This window comes from Peromyscus eremicus, chromosome 9 (genome assembly GCF_949786415.1).
Source record: "Peromyscus eremicus chromosome 9, PerEre_H2_v1, whole genome shotgun sequence".
Lineage (NCBI taxonomy): Eukaryota > Metazoa > Chordata > Mammalia > Rodentia > Cricetidae > Peromyscus > Peromyscus eremicus.
Genome location: NC_081425.1, coordinates 20,182,074 through 20,200,294, shown reverse-complemented (window position 1 = coordinate 20,200,294; position 18,221 = coordinate 20,182,074). Strand labels below are relative to the sequence as shown.

Below are 18,221 nucleotides of genomic sequence, written 5' to 3'. Positions count from 1 at the left end.
GTTATGGGCGTGCATTTTTAACTAAGCACGAGAAATTTAAGTACTGATCTAAAACACATGCAGAATATGTCTGGAAAAATAAGGTCCTGTAAGATTTAATTGATTGTTACAAGGAAGTACATTCAATTTATTTTTAGATTCAATAGTAAGTAGAACAAGAGAAACAAACTGCTATTGAGGGGAAGGTCCATAGTTGACCATAGTCACAATGTTTAAAGGGCCTTTGTTCCTGCTGACTTTGGTATAGTGAATGAGACTATTAGGGATTCGTATATGGGGATCAAAAGTACAGAAGTTAATGACAAATGGGTGAGCTGAATGAGCTACTGGGTGGCTACATCTGGAAAAGTGTCCAGAGACCCATGTTCCATCAGGCTTCAGCATCAGTTGTAAGATTAAGCCTGATTATATCTGTACTCCGCAATCTGCCTCCCCCAGATTGTTTCCCACTCGTAGCTGTGGCTCTCACTCGTTTCTTAAATATACACACCCAGTGTGTGGCACTTCATGTTTGACCAAAGCCAGAGTGAAGAACTCAGGACCAGAAGGAATGAGAGAATGCTTCATCCAGAAGGAGCCCCTGGTAGAATGGCTGTTTTTCACATTTTAATGGTGGTTTTATTTTCATATTGATTAACGTATCTAACTTTGTTTTTAAATTTTCAGCAAAGTGGATTCAGTAACACTGATATATGGAAATGAAGAAGAAAAGCCTTCATTAAGGAATTCAAAGCTACATTTTAAGAATATATGCTCTAGAAAAGATTCTCATTGAAGATTATCTCTTGTATCAAAATAACAATTTTGTTATTTTGCACAAATAATCTAATTACTTTGAATAAGGTCACATATATGAAAAGAACCATCTGGTATCTGGCAAGATTTAGTGATAAACATTCACATAGTTCTAGTTACCAAAGTCAATGGCAATGAGCACTGTCAGCCCTGAACAGGCCATCCCTGTTCTATATTTGGATGCCCATCTTGATTTTCATTATAACCAAGTTTCCCATCTTCTCGCCTATATTCCCCTAATAATTTGTATTAGAGCATTGTTGACACACCCTGACAAATAGGCATAGGAGCAAGATAAACTTCTTTTTTTCTGTAAAAAAATGCACGTAGAAATTTTGTTATAAAGTTTTTCAGCAAGATCAATGTAGCAAGTTGTTTGGACCTTAGAAAATCACTTAAAGTTTCCCGACTTCTGTGACGTTTTCTGTGGCATCACAGGCATTAGACAAAATGATTTCCAAGGTCCCTTTTTGTTTTCCCAGTTGTCTGATTCTAAAAGAAATTTAAGTTTGCTGTTTAGAAATATGTTTGTATATTTGTTAACAGTATTGGGACACATAAATAATTTCACCTAACTGTCTTGCTTCAGTTTATCACAGGCATATCTTTTATAGACTATTCTTAAAACTGAAATTAATAGCTTTATGGGTGATAGGTAAAATCATATGATGTATAATTTGTTAAACTTTCTTTGCATGCATTTCAAAATCTGGGTGTACAAATTATCTGAGAAGTAATAGCTATGGATTACAAACATGTTACATGTGTTCATGTTACAGTTTATGTTTACAGATGACTGACAACAATAAAATGAGTTTCCATAATGTCTGACTATCATTCACTAAAATTGATTTCTGGCAATTACAGTGATCACAAGTTATATATAGTTCATACTATGAGAGTTAACTTATTTTTATTTATTTTATGTATATGAGTACTCTGTCTGAAGATATGCCTTTATGCCAGAAGAGAGCATCAGATCCCACTATAGATGATTGTGAGCCACTACGTAGCTGCTGGAAATTGAACTCAGGACCTCCAGAAGAGCAGCCAGTGCTCTTAATCTCTGAACCAGCTCTCCAGCCTGAGAGTTAACTTTTTTTGGGGGGGGGAGGGGTTTTGAGATAGGGTTTCTCTGTGTAGTTTTGGTGCCTGTCCTGGATCTCGCTCTGTAGCTCAGGCTGGCCTCAAACTCACAGAGATCCACCTGGCTCTGCCTCCGAAGTGCTGGGATCAAAGGCATGCACCACCACTGCCTGGCTGAGTTAACTTATCTTTAACTGCTTAAAATATATCTTTTATTTTGAAAAGAATTCTTTTGTTTTAGAGTTGGAAATTCAATAATCACACAAGAAATCATTATTATTGCTAACATAGAAAAATTGAACAGATAAAGTATTTTATGGGCACATAGCAACTGTTTCTTGAAGGAAGAGTGACTGGGCTGTGCTGGCACATAGGATTCTAGGGCACTGGCAGGAAGTTGTGAGAAAACAAACTAGGGAAACTGAGAGATGACTGCATGATTTGCAAATAGTGATAAATTCAAAAACTCATTCTTCTGTGTGATAATTTTATGCATCGGTTCTGCTTAGACACTGGTCCACAAAGTGTTAAACACAAAGTGCTTATCAAAATTCAGCAATGTGTAATTGTCCTATGGGGAAGGAGCCAGAAAAAACAATTAATAATAATTTGATATTCATTAATTCATGCTTGATGAGAAGCAGTGGTAATTGAGCCATATGTTTTATTGTTCCTTTATTACATGCTATCAGAGTGGATCAAAAGAAATAATTTTCTTAGAGTTGAAATAGACTGCAGAAAGCAAGGATTAAATTGCCCCCGTCTGTTTTATAAAGTACATTAACATCTCAATGCCTTTATAGTAATTAAAAATCATCTGAATATCATTTACAAATATAAAAATCTGAAGAGAACACATTTCTCACTTTTCCATAGCAGGTTTATGGACACTTTCTTGTACAACAATGTGTTAGACCAAGCCAAAAACTGTTGGAAAACAGAATATACACATATCAGAGAGACAAAGGTTTCTGCTTCATTAAGACTACTTCATTATGTCTGAGGATTTTCTCTCTATTGAAATGACAAATCTTTTTAACAGTCTGGAAGATTCCATTATTTTTGCCATCAATTAACCATGATATGATTGGCATACTACTCCTGAATAAGATTACCAAATCACCAATACCAGGTCCTGAATTTTGATATAAATTTTTAAAATGTCTCCATAAGAGAAATAATTGTTCTATCAAGATAGCTTCCTTTGTGTGTGCATGTGTTATGTGTGTGCAACTACATATGTGTGTCCATATGTGTGGAGGTCAGAGGTGGTTGACTTTGGATATCATGATCCAGTGATCTCCCTCCACTTTTCTGAGTCATTATCTCTCCTTGAGCCTGGAGCTCACTGATTCTTCTTAGCTATCCAGCCTCCTTCAGATGCTCCCGTCTCTGCTTTCCCAGCATTGGTGTTACAGGCATAAACCACCATGCCTAGGGTTTACGTGAAGTGCTGGGCATCAGACTTGGAGTCTCATTCCTGTGTAGCAAACCCTGTCATCATTCATTCATTCTATCACCAAACATCGCATGCTGACAAAGCCCTCTCCTCAAACCCACAACAGTATCCTTTTATAAAAGCAAAATAAAAGAAGTACCGTTATTTCAGAAACAGAATTTGTTAAAGGAGCGTGTACTTTTAAAGGAAGGTCAAGAAAGAGGAACTGACTCAAGAATGAATATATCCTTAATTATGTGACTGCAGTTGCTCAGCTAATTGATTCTGAGTGACAAGATGGTCCAGCTCCCACTGCTGGTGACTTGCTGATTTGTTTACTATGGTGGAAAGTTGTGAGCATTTAGAACAATGTCCTGTCCAGCTGGATTCAGAGCTCTATCAAAACAAGTGATTTATCTACATCATGACAAGCTAATAACGAGACTGACTTGTTGTCAGTTGCCAGTGGAATTATTTTGGTACCATGTAAATACATTGGTTTGTAGAGTTCTATCTATTTCATAGTAGTCAGCAGTTTCCCCAGAGGTACTTGTAAATATCCTCCTTAAATTGAGCTGGCTACTTTCTCCCTGTCTTGACGGCTTCCTGTTTCACATGTGGCTTTGGAACATTGGCTCTCTAATGTACCAAGAGCTCAACCATTGTGGAGATTTCAAGTCTGCTTCTGTTCCTCACCTTACTTGCTTAAGATCTGTCTTGTTACATACCTATGGATCACTGAGTGTTTTGTTTGTACTTAGAATTTTATTCGAATTATTCACAACACAAAAGTTGGGCACCAGCTAGGGTGGTGTCATGGTTATGCAATGTCAGCACATGTGAAGCTGAGCCGAAGGACACTAAGTTCAAAGCCAGCCTGGGTAACATAGAAAGATCCTTTCTCAAAGGATAAAAAATAGAGTAGGCACCATTTATTGAATCTTTGACCTGCCATTTGATAAGTGTGGCTCCTGCAAAAACGGTTCTGCAGTAGTAAAATGCACAAAGCAAGGGATGATTTTTTTCCAATGTATAAAAAAGAATCCATGGTTTATAATCTACCATCATTCATTCATTCATTCTTCATTCAATTACTAAACAACTCTGAGTTTTTCTTTGACAGTCTGTGTTGTGTTGAGGAGACATGAACAAACATTTATTCAGCCTGGCACTAACACTTAGGGTCAAATCTGGGGCTGTAGCAACCTTATCTGGGGCTGTAGCAACCCTAACCAGTCAGGATCACCACCATGTGCTCACCTAGCTAGTTAAACAGGAAAGGAATGGTGACATGTAAAGGTATCTATTAACCTTCCTCTCCCAAGTCCATCTTCCCTCAGTCTGTCCTAACAAAGTGCTCAGACGGGATGTAGACACTGTGAAATCTCTTCCAAGAAGGAAAATTGTTCTGGTAGGCACCAGGCTTTTTAGCATTTTTCTTCTTCCAGCATGAGATTCCTGGGGAAATCCCATGCTGGGGACCATTGTTTCAGTAGTCAGAGAGGCCAAGGGCACAAGTGTCTCCCTTTAGAATCTCTTGGATCTTGCCAGGAAGGTTACAACCCTAGACAGGCACCAGTCCCACACTAGGCTAGCCTGGTGAACCAATGAGAATTGTGGTTACTTTAGGGAAGGTGAGCACCTTGATGGCAGAGAAGCCCACCCATCGTAGGCAATCACTCTAAAGCTGTCTCCCGAGGTCTCCGGCAGGACTTCAGGCACTGGGCTGCCTAGAGAGACCCTGTCCCCTGCAACTATTTACTGTTTGTAGAACCTTGGAGAGGCCTCCAGTGAATTTTGTAACTTTCTCAGTTACAAGTTTTGTAGCTTTCTCAGTTTTGTTTGGAGGAAACAGCCACTCAGCCTCAGTGCTGAACATAACAGCCAAGGTCCTTGACCTCATTGAAAGCAACTTACGTTCTACAGGGGGAGGGGAAGTGAAGGAGCACTTTGAAAGAGAGAGAGAAACCACAGTAATAAACCCATGCAGGAAATGAAGCATGCTGGCTGTGTGAATAGCAGGGTTTGGGACATAAGGTGGCAAGAGGGGGAGGGGTTATTTCAAATAAGACCTAGATTATAGGCAGGAACCGGCAGGGGAAACAGCTAGGCTGAGGAGCTGTCTTGGATTTGGCAATAATCAGATCGCATTCTAGGTGAGTCTAACCTCGATTCTTTTCAACATAATGAGACAGAAATTCAAATGCTAAGAGACAGGGAAGCCAAAAGATCCTGAGGTTTCCTTTAGATCCCACATAAAACAATCTTCAGATAGGACTCAGACCAACTTTCTGTTCTTTCCTAAGAACAATTAGTTCCAAGCCCCAGGGTGAAGTTTCTCACTAGATAGAGGAGCCCACAAACAAGTGTGAGGGACAGTCAGGTGACTGGCAAGTGTGACCTGGACAGAGGAGCCCACAAACAAGTGTGAGGGACAGTCAGGTGACTGTCAAGTGTGGCCTGGACAGAGGAGCTCACAAGCAAGTGTAAGGGAGTGTCAGGAGACTGGAGAGTGTGATCTGGATCCCACCTGGGATGGGAACAGAGAATGGTGTGGTGTGGAATCCCTCACTTCATTTGGGGCACGAGATGTCTTATCTCTTACGTTTTTTCAAGTGAAAATGTTAAACAGAAAAGCAGCATTATTTCTCATCAAGGAGAGCCTTCCTGCTGGAATTTTATCAGCTATACATGTTCTTTTCCCTTGTTGCAATACAAAATCATATCTGTTAAAAAGAAACATTTAGAACTTGATATACCTTTCTTGACAATCAAGTTTGTTAATTTTGCTCTTTTTCCCAAGAGAAATGAAAAAGTCTCTAGTGTCAGGGTCTCCCAGGCCCTGTTTGATAGGATGAGGAAGGTATTGGCAGTACCCACAGTCACAAATAATGTCAATAAAGATCCCTAAATGTGTTGTAATTTTGTGTTTGACATGACATTTATACCTTTTTCCAATTGTGCCACTGAGATGTTAATTGCATTTATGAGCAGATTTCAATCACATTGAGACAAATATGGCCCACTAACTTGTGTTCACACATTTTTCAGAGGTTCAGAGACTGACTCATAGAACTAGATGTGAAAATGGAAAACTATAAAACTTGTAGGAGAAAACCCAAATACTTTTAAGCTTGATGAAGTTTTATATAGAACACTAGGAACCATTTATTCACAGAACAAAATTAATGATCTGGGACAAATTAAAATAAAAAAAAAAACTTGCTGTGTAAAAGAAACTGCTAAGAGAATGAAAAGATAAGCCACACACAGTGAGAAAATATTTTCAAAACACTTGTCTGTTAAGGAAGTTGTGCCCAATATGTCCAAATAATTCTTAAAACACAATAAAAATTTAAAAAATCTTCATTAAAAATAGACAAAAGATCTGCACAGATATTTCATAAAAGGAAAAGGTATAGGAAAGGTGCTTGGCAACGTTTGTTGTTAGGGAAGTGAGCTACCACCACACCCGAGAGGAGGGCTGAAGTGTGCTTGCTGTTATGGGCACATCAGCGTGATGCACTTGCAGTAACTGGTCAATCTGTGGTGAACTCAGGTCTGTATCCTTTGGATTCCTTCTGTCTTCTTTCTTCCATAGGGTCCCAACCGTGGACTACACCACTTCTCCTCATCAAGCCTCCCTTGGTTCTTCTTGATTGTGGCTTGTAATGGTTTCTTTGGCTCTTCTGGTTTTGATGACCTTGCTACTCAAAGATTTTTTTTTTTTCTGATCCTTTTTTTTCATGAGGTTGTGGGTACTGAAGGGGAAGACTACATAATCCCATTATGAGAATATCATATAGAGAGTAACCTTAATTATCTGGCTAAGGTGGTTTTTGTTTGCTTTTTTTCTTTTGTCCAGTAACTCTCTCTCTCTCTCTCTCTCTCTCTCTCTCTCTCTCTCTCTCTCTCTCCCTCCCTCCCTCTCTCCCCCCTACAAAATTCATTTTTATTTTTAAATTTTTATTACACTTTTATTTGTGCATATGAGTGCATATACATGCATGTGTGTACATGCATATATACCATGACTCACGTGGGGAGGTCTGGAGATAACTTGCAGTACTTTGTTTTCTTCTTACACCATGTACCTCTGTGTACATCATTGTCTGTGCACACACTCCATGTGTTTGAGTATTTTCTATTTTATGGCACTGTAAGATGCTTCCAGCTCATGTAACACAGTTTATCACACTCTGAGAGACAAAAATAAAATATGTCTTTAAATGTTGACTTTCTGGTATATTATATTAGACTTCTAGCCTTTAATTTTTATTTCCTCATTCTATACAAAGCACTGACTTCCAGCATCCATTTTTATATAAATTTATATAAATATAAATCTTTATGTTTATGGCATGACTAAGTGTCTCTAGCAAAGAACACCTAAATAAATGCAGTACCTCAAGCAAGGGGGTTTTTCTCACTGTTTTTCACAGTAAAACAAAAGTTGACTTTGTACACAAAACTGTCCAGAGCATACTGTTACTCTGCCATGCTCTAATGCCTTGTGATCAAAGTTGGCTTAACTGCTTCACACTGGTGCGTGACTGAGAAAGAGAAAGGATGTGAGGAGTCAGCTCCTTCCTAGCTGTCACTCACATTGACCACACCTAGCTACAAGGGAGGCTGTGAAACGTGTTTCCTACCCATTCTCCTGCTAGAACAATGGCTTTTATTACGGTTCTACTGCTGTGAGGAACCACCATGACCAAGGCAACACTTAAAATGAAGCATTTAATTGGGACTTGCTAACTGTTCCAGAGGGTTGGTCTATGGAATATCATAGTGGGGAACAGAACGCAGCAGCAGGTGGGCAGATGTGGCACTGGAGCAGTATCCAAGAGCTCACATCTGGTCCCTAAGTTGTAAGCAGTGGGAGAGGGGGAAAGAGAGGGGACCTGGGGGCAAGGAAAGGGAGAGGGGCTGGTGCTGACATGGAGTTTTGGAACCTCAAAGCATAACCCTCCAGTGACACACTTCCTCCAACAAGGCCACACTTCCTAAACCTTCCTAAACAGTCCATCAACTGGGAAGCAAGCATTCAAACAGATTAGTCTATGGGGGATGGGGGCATTCTTATTCAAAAAAAAAAACAAAACTCCACAACAAATGTGTGGAGTCATTACTGAAAGAAAGTAGGGAACAGGTTCTGGGAGCCACAGATCCCTATTCTGTTCTGTGACTCGCCAGTGGCTGTCAGCTCATGGTCTAGCTGGACGTGGTCCTTATAGACAAACCTTGTGGTTACATTTTCCCCAGATCATCAACCGATTTTCCAGTGTTAAAGAAAATGTTTTAGATCCGTGTGGTTGTTTATGATTTTGACCTGATGTCTCCAATTTTTGCCAGATTTAAAGATAAAGGGAGTTGGGGGTCTCCGATCATGACCAATTCCTTGATACAGCTCATTTTTCACTGGTAAAGCTAAGATTGGCACTCAACAGGTTAACATCTCCTATGCTACATATGGAATTTTAAAATAATTATAACAACCCAAAAATTACCTCACTAGAATAGAGTGACAGATTAAGCCTTCCGTGCCATTCTTACATTTGGATGCTGCAGTATTTTATTAACTTTTAGAAATAGAGTAACACTCTGCTAACTCCTACTTAACTTGTGGTTTTGTCTAGATGAGATTTTTTTGTCATATATTAACAAAAAAAAAATAAAAGTTCTATCCACTGTGGGGCCACCAACCCCACAGTTCCCCAGAGTTTTCTTGAGCGCAAGCATCAGGAAATATTAGATAGAAGGATTTAGATTGTGAGATAAACAGAGAAAATAAAGGATAGCCTGGAGAGGGCCTGGAACCTATTCCAACAAGCCTTCTGTCTCTGCCCTAAAATATTTAGAGAAACACCAAGGAGTGGAGCAAAAGATCTCCCCCACCAGCACAGCCAAGTTCAGACCATCTCAGACACCTGCACTCAGGCCCGTGGTCCAATCATCCTCTCTATGCAGACCTGCTGGGTAAAGCCACTAGGAACCTGAAAATGGGCTCCCACAATCTATCTTGCATTTAAGTAGATTTCTTCTTTCAAGAGCTGCTTTTGTACCCTGCCACTATTTAGTTAGTTAAAACTGGAGTCATTTTGAGCCCATTTACCATGAAATGCTTTATAGCATCAAACCTTGGACCTGAAGTTAATATGGATAATATGCATTCTAGGCCTCCAAAACATTATGATTACTGTTAGACTCACATTGTTAGATTTACTCTAGTAAAAATGATTTGAGTTTGTTACCTTTATTATGTATTCTAATATTTTCTCTGAAAATACAGCGTATTTATTAATATGTAATTTCATGGAGCCCAGGCTGGCCCTAAACTTGTGATCCTCCTGCCTCAGGCATACAAGTAGTTGTATTACAGACCTTAGCCACCACACAGAATTATAATTCTGTTCTAAGTATAGCTCCCCCTTTCACTTGTAATTTTCACACTTAAATGGTGTGTAAAAATATAACTCATAATGCATTTCAGCAAAAATTTGTTGGTCTTTAAAGCCATCTTCACTTTTAATAGACCCACACTGGTTTGGAGTGCTTAAATCCACCATTTACTTTTTACATAACTACAAGTCAGAGAGGACCCCCAAACTGTAGGAGAAAGTGCAGTCATGACCCACAGCCAGCCTCCCTGGCACAGTGCACTTCTAAATAAGAAACATGGTACATCGTGCCCTGCTGTGGGATGGTCTATATGGCAAATGTGTTGCTGATTGGTCAATAAATAAAACACTGATTGGCCATTGGCTAGGCAGGAAGTATAGGCGGGACAAGGAGGAGAATAAAGCTGGGAAGTGGAAGGCTGAGTCAGAGAGACACTGCCAGCCGCCAAGATGATAAACAGCATGTGAAGATGCCGGTAAGCCACGGGCAACGTGGCAAGGTATAGATTTATAGAAATGGATTAATTTAAGCTGTAAGAACAGTTAGCAAGAAGCCTGCCACGACCATACAGTTTGTAACCAAAATAAGTCTCTGTTTTTACTTGGTCAGGTCTGAGCGGCTGTGGGACTGGCAGGTGAGAGAGATTTGTCCTGACTGTGGGCCAGGCAGGAAAACTCAAACTACAGTGCCCCAGAAATCAGAACACTGAATTCTGAAGGAGCCCGAGTAGCCAATAGCTGGCCTGTGGACAAGTCTGCACTCTCCATGTCTCCTTCAATGAGCTTCTTCCACATAGAGACCCTGGTGATGTTAGCGCTCACTGTCAAGTCTGAGGTAATGTGCCAACCAATCACAGTCCATAGGCTTCCACTCTACAAGTGGTTGCTCATGTGCAATAAAGCAGACGATGCTCCCTGAAACCGACTCCGGAGTGGTTTATCTCCATGCCCTTTGCTGACCCACAGGCATTGCTGTCCTGTAGGGGAATGCCCCATAATGATAATTATGGCACCAAACCACTGTTAATTATAACTCACTAAAGAAATTCACGAAACTTGGGGAACATTTTTATATTCATAGTTACAAAGAGAGGATGCAGTGGGTAGAAGCCAAGGGAATAAGAGCACAAGACAGTGTCGAGAGATGTTCAGTGTTGAATTTCAGTCATTCTCCTCAGTACTGTGTGCACTGTACCTGTTTCCTCTACAGTGATTCATGGACATGCATCCTGAAGAAGGACAATCAGAGCTGTTCCCCTTAGCTTTGGTGTCTAGGATTTTTGTTGAAATTTAGTCACGGCAGCGTACTGACTTTCTGTATTCCTGACTTTGGTTTTCAGGCCATCTGGGGGTAGAGTGATTTGGAGTTGCCCAAAATTCCTCCCATAAACCACTTGGTTAGCATATAATATCCATCTAGCATGACTTGTGACCCTAGGGAAACCTAGACACACAGAATGGTGGATAATCCAAAGGTTTAGAAGTTACTTCCCAGGAGCCTATGAAAAAACTCAAATCTCTCTCTGGGCAAGGTTAACGCTTTTCTACACAGCTATGATGCCAACAAGGAAGCCTTATAAATCCGTATGTGCTTTCAGTCCCATAACAGCACACTAAGAAGGGGAGCTCAGCTCTTGACACATAATTCAACAGGATTCTGTCTTTGTCTAGTGCCCTTCAGAGGCCTATCAAGGGGACACAAACATAGACTACAATCCACTTTGATTTGCTTCCCCTTTCTTCCTCTTCTCTTCTTTTTGTCCCCAACACAAACTATTCCCATAGAGGTCTTAAAATCCCAGCTTTCCTTAACTTGAGCTCGTGGGAGCTCACAGACTCTGGACCAACAGCTAGGGAGCCTGCATGGGCCTGATCTACCTAGGCCCTCTGCATGCGGGTGACAGTTGTGTAGCTTGGTCTGTTTGTGGAACTCCTAGCAGTGGGGTCAGGACCTGCCCCTGGTGCTTGAGCTGCCTTTTGGGAAACTGTTCCCCATGCTGAGTTGCCTTGCCCAGTCTTGATGCAGGGGGAGGAGCTTGGTCCTGCCTCAACTTGATGGGCCATGCTTTGTTGCTCCCATGGGAGGCCTGCCCCTTTCTGAATGGGGAGGGGATGGGTGAGGAGGAGGGTAGATGGGAGGTGGTGGTGGGGGTAGCAAAAGGAGAGGAGGGAGGGGAAACTGAGGTCGGTATATAAAGTAAATGAAAAACATCTAATTAATAAAAAAAATATTTTGAATCCCAGGATTCCTAATGTTACTCCCTTCTCTTCTTGTTCTCCAAACTCCTCAGTAGAATAGTTTAAGATGAAATTCAAGAGAAAGTTACCCTTGTCTTTTAGGAGGTGAGAGGTAGAAAACTGGTCATGCATATTTTCTTTAACAGTTGGAAATGGCAGAGAGAATCAAAACCTCTGTCCATATTAATATTTTGACACAATAACTTCCCTCACTGAAAAAACAGCTGTGTTCATGCTCTTTATGGGAGTGTGCTTTGGGATCTAATATCTTCCCTTTTCAGAAATGCCATAGTCTGGGATGTTTTCAGCCATGGAGTGGAGGGAATATCATTTAAGAATCACCATAGGCATACACTGTTAATGTGCTCAATTCCATACTTTGACATGGCAACATGAGGGCACACAAACATGAAAATATCCAGTCTCAAAGGTGTCTATTTCTTCCTGTTTCTCTCTTCAAGAACTCTTCCTCCTCTTCCTCTAACTCCTCTCCTCCCTCCTTTCGCCCTCTCCTCCCCCCTCCTCCTGCTCCTTCTCTTCTTCCTCTTCTCCTTTTCCTATGTTTATAACTCAATCTTCAATAGTTAATCTATAGGATAAAAGAAACTATCTTAAGATTCTACCACATTTTAACAAATACACATGTAGGCACATGTATTTATATTTTGTTCTTTCTTGAGATAGGGCTGTACATGGAGGTGCAGGCTGAAATGATGGCACTCTTAAAGGGGAGGCAGGAAGATCATAAGTTCTAGGTTGCTTAGCCAAACTCTATTTCAAGGAGTTAAACAAAGCAACGCTGTCAATATCAGTGACTTCTGTCCGTTGTGAAATGTCAATCAACTCTCGTTATTAGAAAGAAGCGACGTAGAAAGAAGAATTCTCCTCCACTCAAGTCCTCTAACAGTTTACCAATTCATTAAATTGCTCAAACACACGATCCTGGGGAAATTACAACCAAATCTGAAAGCACTTCATAGCTTACTCTTCCGGGAAAATGAATAAAGAAACCCTTCCCTTTGTACTCTATCACCCCTACTCCATCCCTACACTTTCCCACCTCGTTTCTATTTCAGAAGAGTAACGGAATGATAGTTAATATGATACATTTACAATATTATAATTACTGTGTTTAGATTTTTGAATATAATGCATCTAATTATGTGTATCAAATCAGGTATGCAGTTTCCCAAATATTCCATAAATGTCATTCTACTTACATTTGAATTATGATTCAAATGATCTCTAGGCACCTCCTTTTATTAACATGTTCTTGTCTCTTTGATGTACAGCAGTAAAGTTTGGATCTAAAATGTCCCACAGAGGATCATGTATTCATAGCTTGGTGTTTCCAGCTTGGGCCTTTGGGACTTAGTGAAACTTTGAGAGGTGGAGCTTAATGTGAGGTCACCCAGTCACTGCAAGGCATCCCCTTGAAGGGGACAGTAGGATTGCCGCCCCTTTCTTGACTTCTTATTCTCTTCCTGGCAATGAGATGAGGGATTTCCTCTGCCATGTGTTCTCACCATGATGAACCAACACATATGCAAAAAGGACAAAGGGATGCACTGATCATGAACTGAAACTTCTAAACTGTCAAGCCAAATAAGCCTGTTCTTTTCTAGGCTGGTTGTCTCAGGTATGTGTTGTCATGATGGGAAGCTGACTAACACGTATAGGTTCTCCCCCCATCTCTCCTCTAACCCCTCCCCTTAGCAATTCTGTTGTTGGAGGAGACCACCACCACCAGCAGCTGGGTCTTTGTTCCTACAGTTGACAATTTTATTTTCCAAGGAGGACTGCATAGGAGAATCTACAAGAATCCTTTCTCTCCTTCTAGTGTGTGGGACCCTAGGATCACATTCAGCTTGTCAGGATTGGTGACAAGCACCTTTACACACTGAGACATCTTGCTGGCTTCTGTATTTTTGATTTATTTCTGTGATGGTGGTGGTGGTAAAGGTGGTGATGAAGTGTGTGAAAGCTCTGTTTCTCTCTCTTCCTCTCCCTCTCTGTCTCCTCCTCCCTCTCCATCTCCCCACTCCGTCCTGCATGTACATATCTGTACACATGCATGTCGGGGGCAGAGAACAATGTTTGGTATTAGAATTCAACAAGCAGATGAGGCTGGCTGGACAGCCATCTCCAGGGATCCACCTGTCTATGCTCCCTTATCCCTGGAATTACAAGTGCATTTCACCATGGCTGGCTCTCTCTCCTTCTCCCCTCTCCCTCCCCCACCCCCGTTTTGGGTTTTAAGGAAAGAAAGTCCTCAGGCTTGCAAAGGAAGCATTTATTGACAGCTCTCTCCCACTCCCCCCCCCACAGTCTTGTTAGTAATTGACATTAAGTACTTCCATCAGAGACACATAATGCCATACCTCTCATTTTATGAGGTTAGGAACTTATTAGGAATTTCAAAATGTGGTTTTCCCTTTTTTCCAGTTATTAACCAATGGATACCAATGAAAAGACCCTTTGTATCATCATCAATTTGGCTATTATAAATTTGAATAGAAATTCTGTAGAATGAGTGTTTTATACTTCTTATTAGTTTTCTGAATCATAAGTCAAATCTAATATTCCCCAGAGGTCAAAGGGTCATTTTTGCCTAATAGATGTAGACAGTTTTGATGTATTTCAGCTGAAGGTTGTTAATATTTTGGTTCATACTGAAATGGTTCCATCTTTGGATGATTTAAGCTAATACAAATTGTCTCTCAAGTCTTTTTTTACACAGTACAACTAGTTTTTGGTAAGAATTTCCAGGGTTATCTAGTGCATTACTTAGGTATATAATCTATCATTTCTTTTTCCAAGAATCTTTTCTCTTTTGATGTACATGGTATTTAAAGACCTCAATAAATCTGTAAAGTTACCCATTCTACTCAATTGGTCTGCATCCCTAGCCCATTTCAGTGTAGTATGCTTAAGGTAAGTTTTCTTTTATAAAAAGGTGGAGCAAGTCCATCCTGATATTGTAATTGATTTCGCTGAGGATCCTAAAGTTAAAATCACACACCTCAGTGGCCATCTTTCTCCTGTGCTATTCACGGCAGCTCTCAATGGTGTAAATGCATGTACTTCCCTTTGCTATGCGTACAGTTCACAACTTCAGAGTAACCAATCCACTGCCACCATCCACAATGTGCTTTCTTCAACTCACAAGGATCTCTAGGTAAGGGACGGGGTCTGAAATCTAGCCATGGTCTGTCTGTCTGTCTGTCTGTATTTTCCTAGTTCTGATTTGTTTTCTTTCATTTGTTTTTGAGACAAAGTCTCATGGAGCTGGGGCTAGTTTCAAACTCACTCTGTAGCTAAGGGTCAGCCTTGTACCTCTGATCCTCCTGCCTCCGCCTCCCAAGCTGTGAGATTAGTCGGTGCTAACATGCCTCACAGCTGATCATTCTTTCTTAAAGACTAATTGCATGGTTTAAACATCTTTTCTTTGTGTTATTTAAGTTCTGGGTAAATTTGTTGGAATGTTGTTTCATGTTAGAAGTCCACATCAGGAGGAAGATCAGAGGATTTTCTTCTCGGAATTAACACCTTTTAATTCAAATGGCTTACACAAATGTCTACAGCCAATTCTTATCTCTGCCATGCATTAGCTGGAATTTGAATCCATATTTTCAGAGAAACACTCTCTAAATGTGACAAGACTCACAGTGAACTGGTCTCCCTCCATGACAAAGGCACAGGAGGGGTCAAGCCATACCCAATTATGCCATGGTGCTGTTTGGTATCCCCCGACAGTTACCATAGCCACTTTGAAGTACTGGAGTAACAGATGGTAAATTTAAAAGAACAGCTTTTAAAAATTTAAAACAAGTCCAAATGTAAACCTCCCTCATCTTCTCCATTTCTTTCTGTGCCAAAAAGAGAAAACATCACAAGTATGATTCTGAGTTGCTTATTTTAAAAATATCATTTATCCTAAGTTTTAAAATCCATTACAACTCATATTAAACAGTTTTTTAAACAGTTTTTTTAACCAATATATATATATATATATATATATATATATATATGTTTGTTCCTAGCTGACTACCAGGATATAGAGACAAGAGTCACAAATCCAGGACTCCTAGGAGGCAGGGGCAAAGAAACAAGCCATAACCCCTTCCCACTTTGGTCTATCACATGTAAGTCACCACATCAACACAGGTGGAAATTTTTTTAGGAGAAAAATATGACATGCAATTTGTTCATTTGTTTTTTTTTAATTTTTATTTTTATTTTGCAATACAATTCAGTTCTACATATCAGCCACGGATTCCCTTGTTCTCCCCCCTCCGGCCCCCCTCACCTTCCCCCCAGCCCACCCCCCATTCCCACCTCCTCCAGGGCAAAGCCTCCCGGGTGAGTCATTTGTTTTTTTAAGGGGGGATTACAAAGCCTTGACTGAGTTCTCTCCTCGGAGTGCGAAGCTTATTTTCAGTCATGGCTGAGAGTGAAGGAAGCAGTCAGGTGTTGACTGTGCTGGGGGTTAGGGTCCACTGTTTTTTTTTTTAAGTAAATGATACAAGAACATAGACGTATCAGTGACATTCCAAGTTCATACTGTGAAGCACTCATAAACCTTATTATGTCCAAGCACAAAACTACAGGAGAACGAAGAAATAAAACAGTAAAATGACTAGAATGATCTTTCCGGACATGAGCATGTGCAGGCATCCTGACGTTGGAGGTCGCAGGATGACTTGTTCAGCAGCAGCAGCAGCAGAGGCCATAAGAACAGCAGCTTCAGGGCTAGGGAAGTGGAGAGTCTCGGCTCCCCGTCACTCTCCCTCCCCTTCCGTTTGCTCCCTCCAGGAAGAAAAGCCAGAGACAGGGAGGGCTGCTGACACTTGCTGCCCAGAGTTACAGCCCAGGAGACTGAGTGTCAGAGAGAAAGGCATGGGGCATAGTCACCATGACCAAGTCTGCCCAATACACCGTCAAATCGTCAATGTCCTGATGTCATAGCGGAGGGAAGTCTATCGTTCTATCCGTTCTGTTCCTCTAGAGAACCCTACTAATACAGATTGGGGTACCAGGAATGGGGTTCAACCCACACAGAATAGGTCCATGGGAACAGTATTCTCTATAGATAAAGTTATTGTAACTGGAAAATAAATGACATTAAATAAAATTAAAATGTTATTTTAGAAGACTTAAGAATAAGTCTATTCTTGATATTTAGAGATACCAAAGATACTTACATATATGCATATGCATATACATATACATGTATATATAATTAGCATCATTCCAAAGAAATAGGAAATTATGATAGAAAGCTTTTGATATTCAGTGAACTAGATAAATTCTAGCTGGTATAATTGAAGTAGTACAAATAGGTTAAATGGTCAATACTAATGAATTTATTCAGAATTAACCCAAAAGATAAAAGAAAAGGAAGTCAGAAAGATCAGTTAACAGATAAGGAAATAGAATAATATGTAGACATGTATAAGTGAATGAATGCCTACAAACTCTACCGATAAGGTTTAAACCTCAAATATGTAAGTGTAAAGTACATAAAACACATATATACTATTGTAATGGATTTAGACTTTTAGTGATTGCTAAGATAGTTTATGCAAGCATTTAATTTCAAATAAATATAGGTAAGTTACATATATATCTATAAATACTGAAAGCTTAGATAAATGTTCTGTATTTATGAACTGATTACATGTGCATGTACCATGTACTTAATATAGTATATACAATATTTAAGTAGACATGTGCTAAACCATAAAGGAAATCATGTCAAATTTTACTGAACCAGATTTACATAGACAATGGTTTCTTATCACAGATTAAAAATTAGTAATATTGGCCAGTAAAATATACACAGCTACATTTGTGAACAAAACTATATTCTGAAATGGCACATGAGTCAAGACACAATTATAAAGCATTTATAGTCAAACAATTACAAAGACAGAATGTATGGGAAGCAGTCAAAATAGTTAAGGTAAATTTTGGATGTAAGTTTACTTAGTAACGAGTGACATTCACGTACAAGACAGTTGTTATAGGCAATGTTCTACACCAAATACGTCCAGCCTTCTGATCACACAGTGTGGTGGTACATCATGCCTGTTCCCCTGAGGTTGTGTACAGCTGTATGATGGTATGGCTTGTTTTGGTCAACGGACTTCATAGAGAATGAATTTTTGCTGTTTGAAGATGTCAGCTATATGGAGCCAGTATACAGTTGGCCAGGTCCTTGCTTCTTACTTTGGCAATTTTCAATCTTAGCAGAGCAAACC

The 18,221-nt window shown here is 40.0% G+C and overlaps 1 protein-coding gene across 1 annotated transcript in view; it reads left to right on the top strand.

Moving 5' to 3' along the window:
- The window catches only part of Scel (sciellin), a 98,919-nt gene extending 97,338 nt beyond the window's left edge, over window positions 1-1,581 (top strand). The window contains exon 30 of the mRNA XM_059274314.1: window positions 667-1,581. Within this exon, the coding sequence (XP_059130297.1) occupies window positions 667-683 (17 nt within the window). The 3' untranslated portion in view covers window positions 684-1,581. The remainder of the gene's footprint in view (window positions 1-666) is intronic.
- The last annotated feature ends 16,640 nt before the right edge of the window (window positions 1,582-18,221 follow it).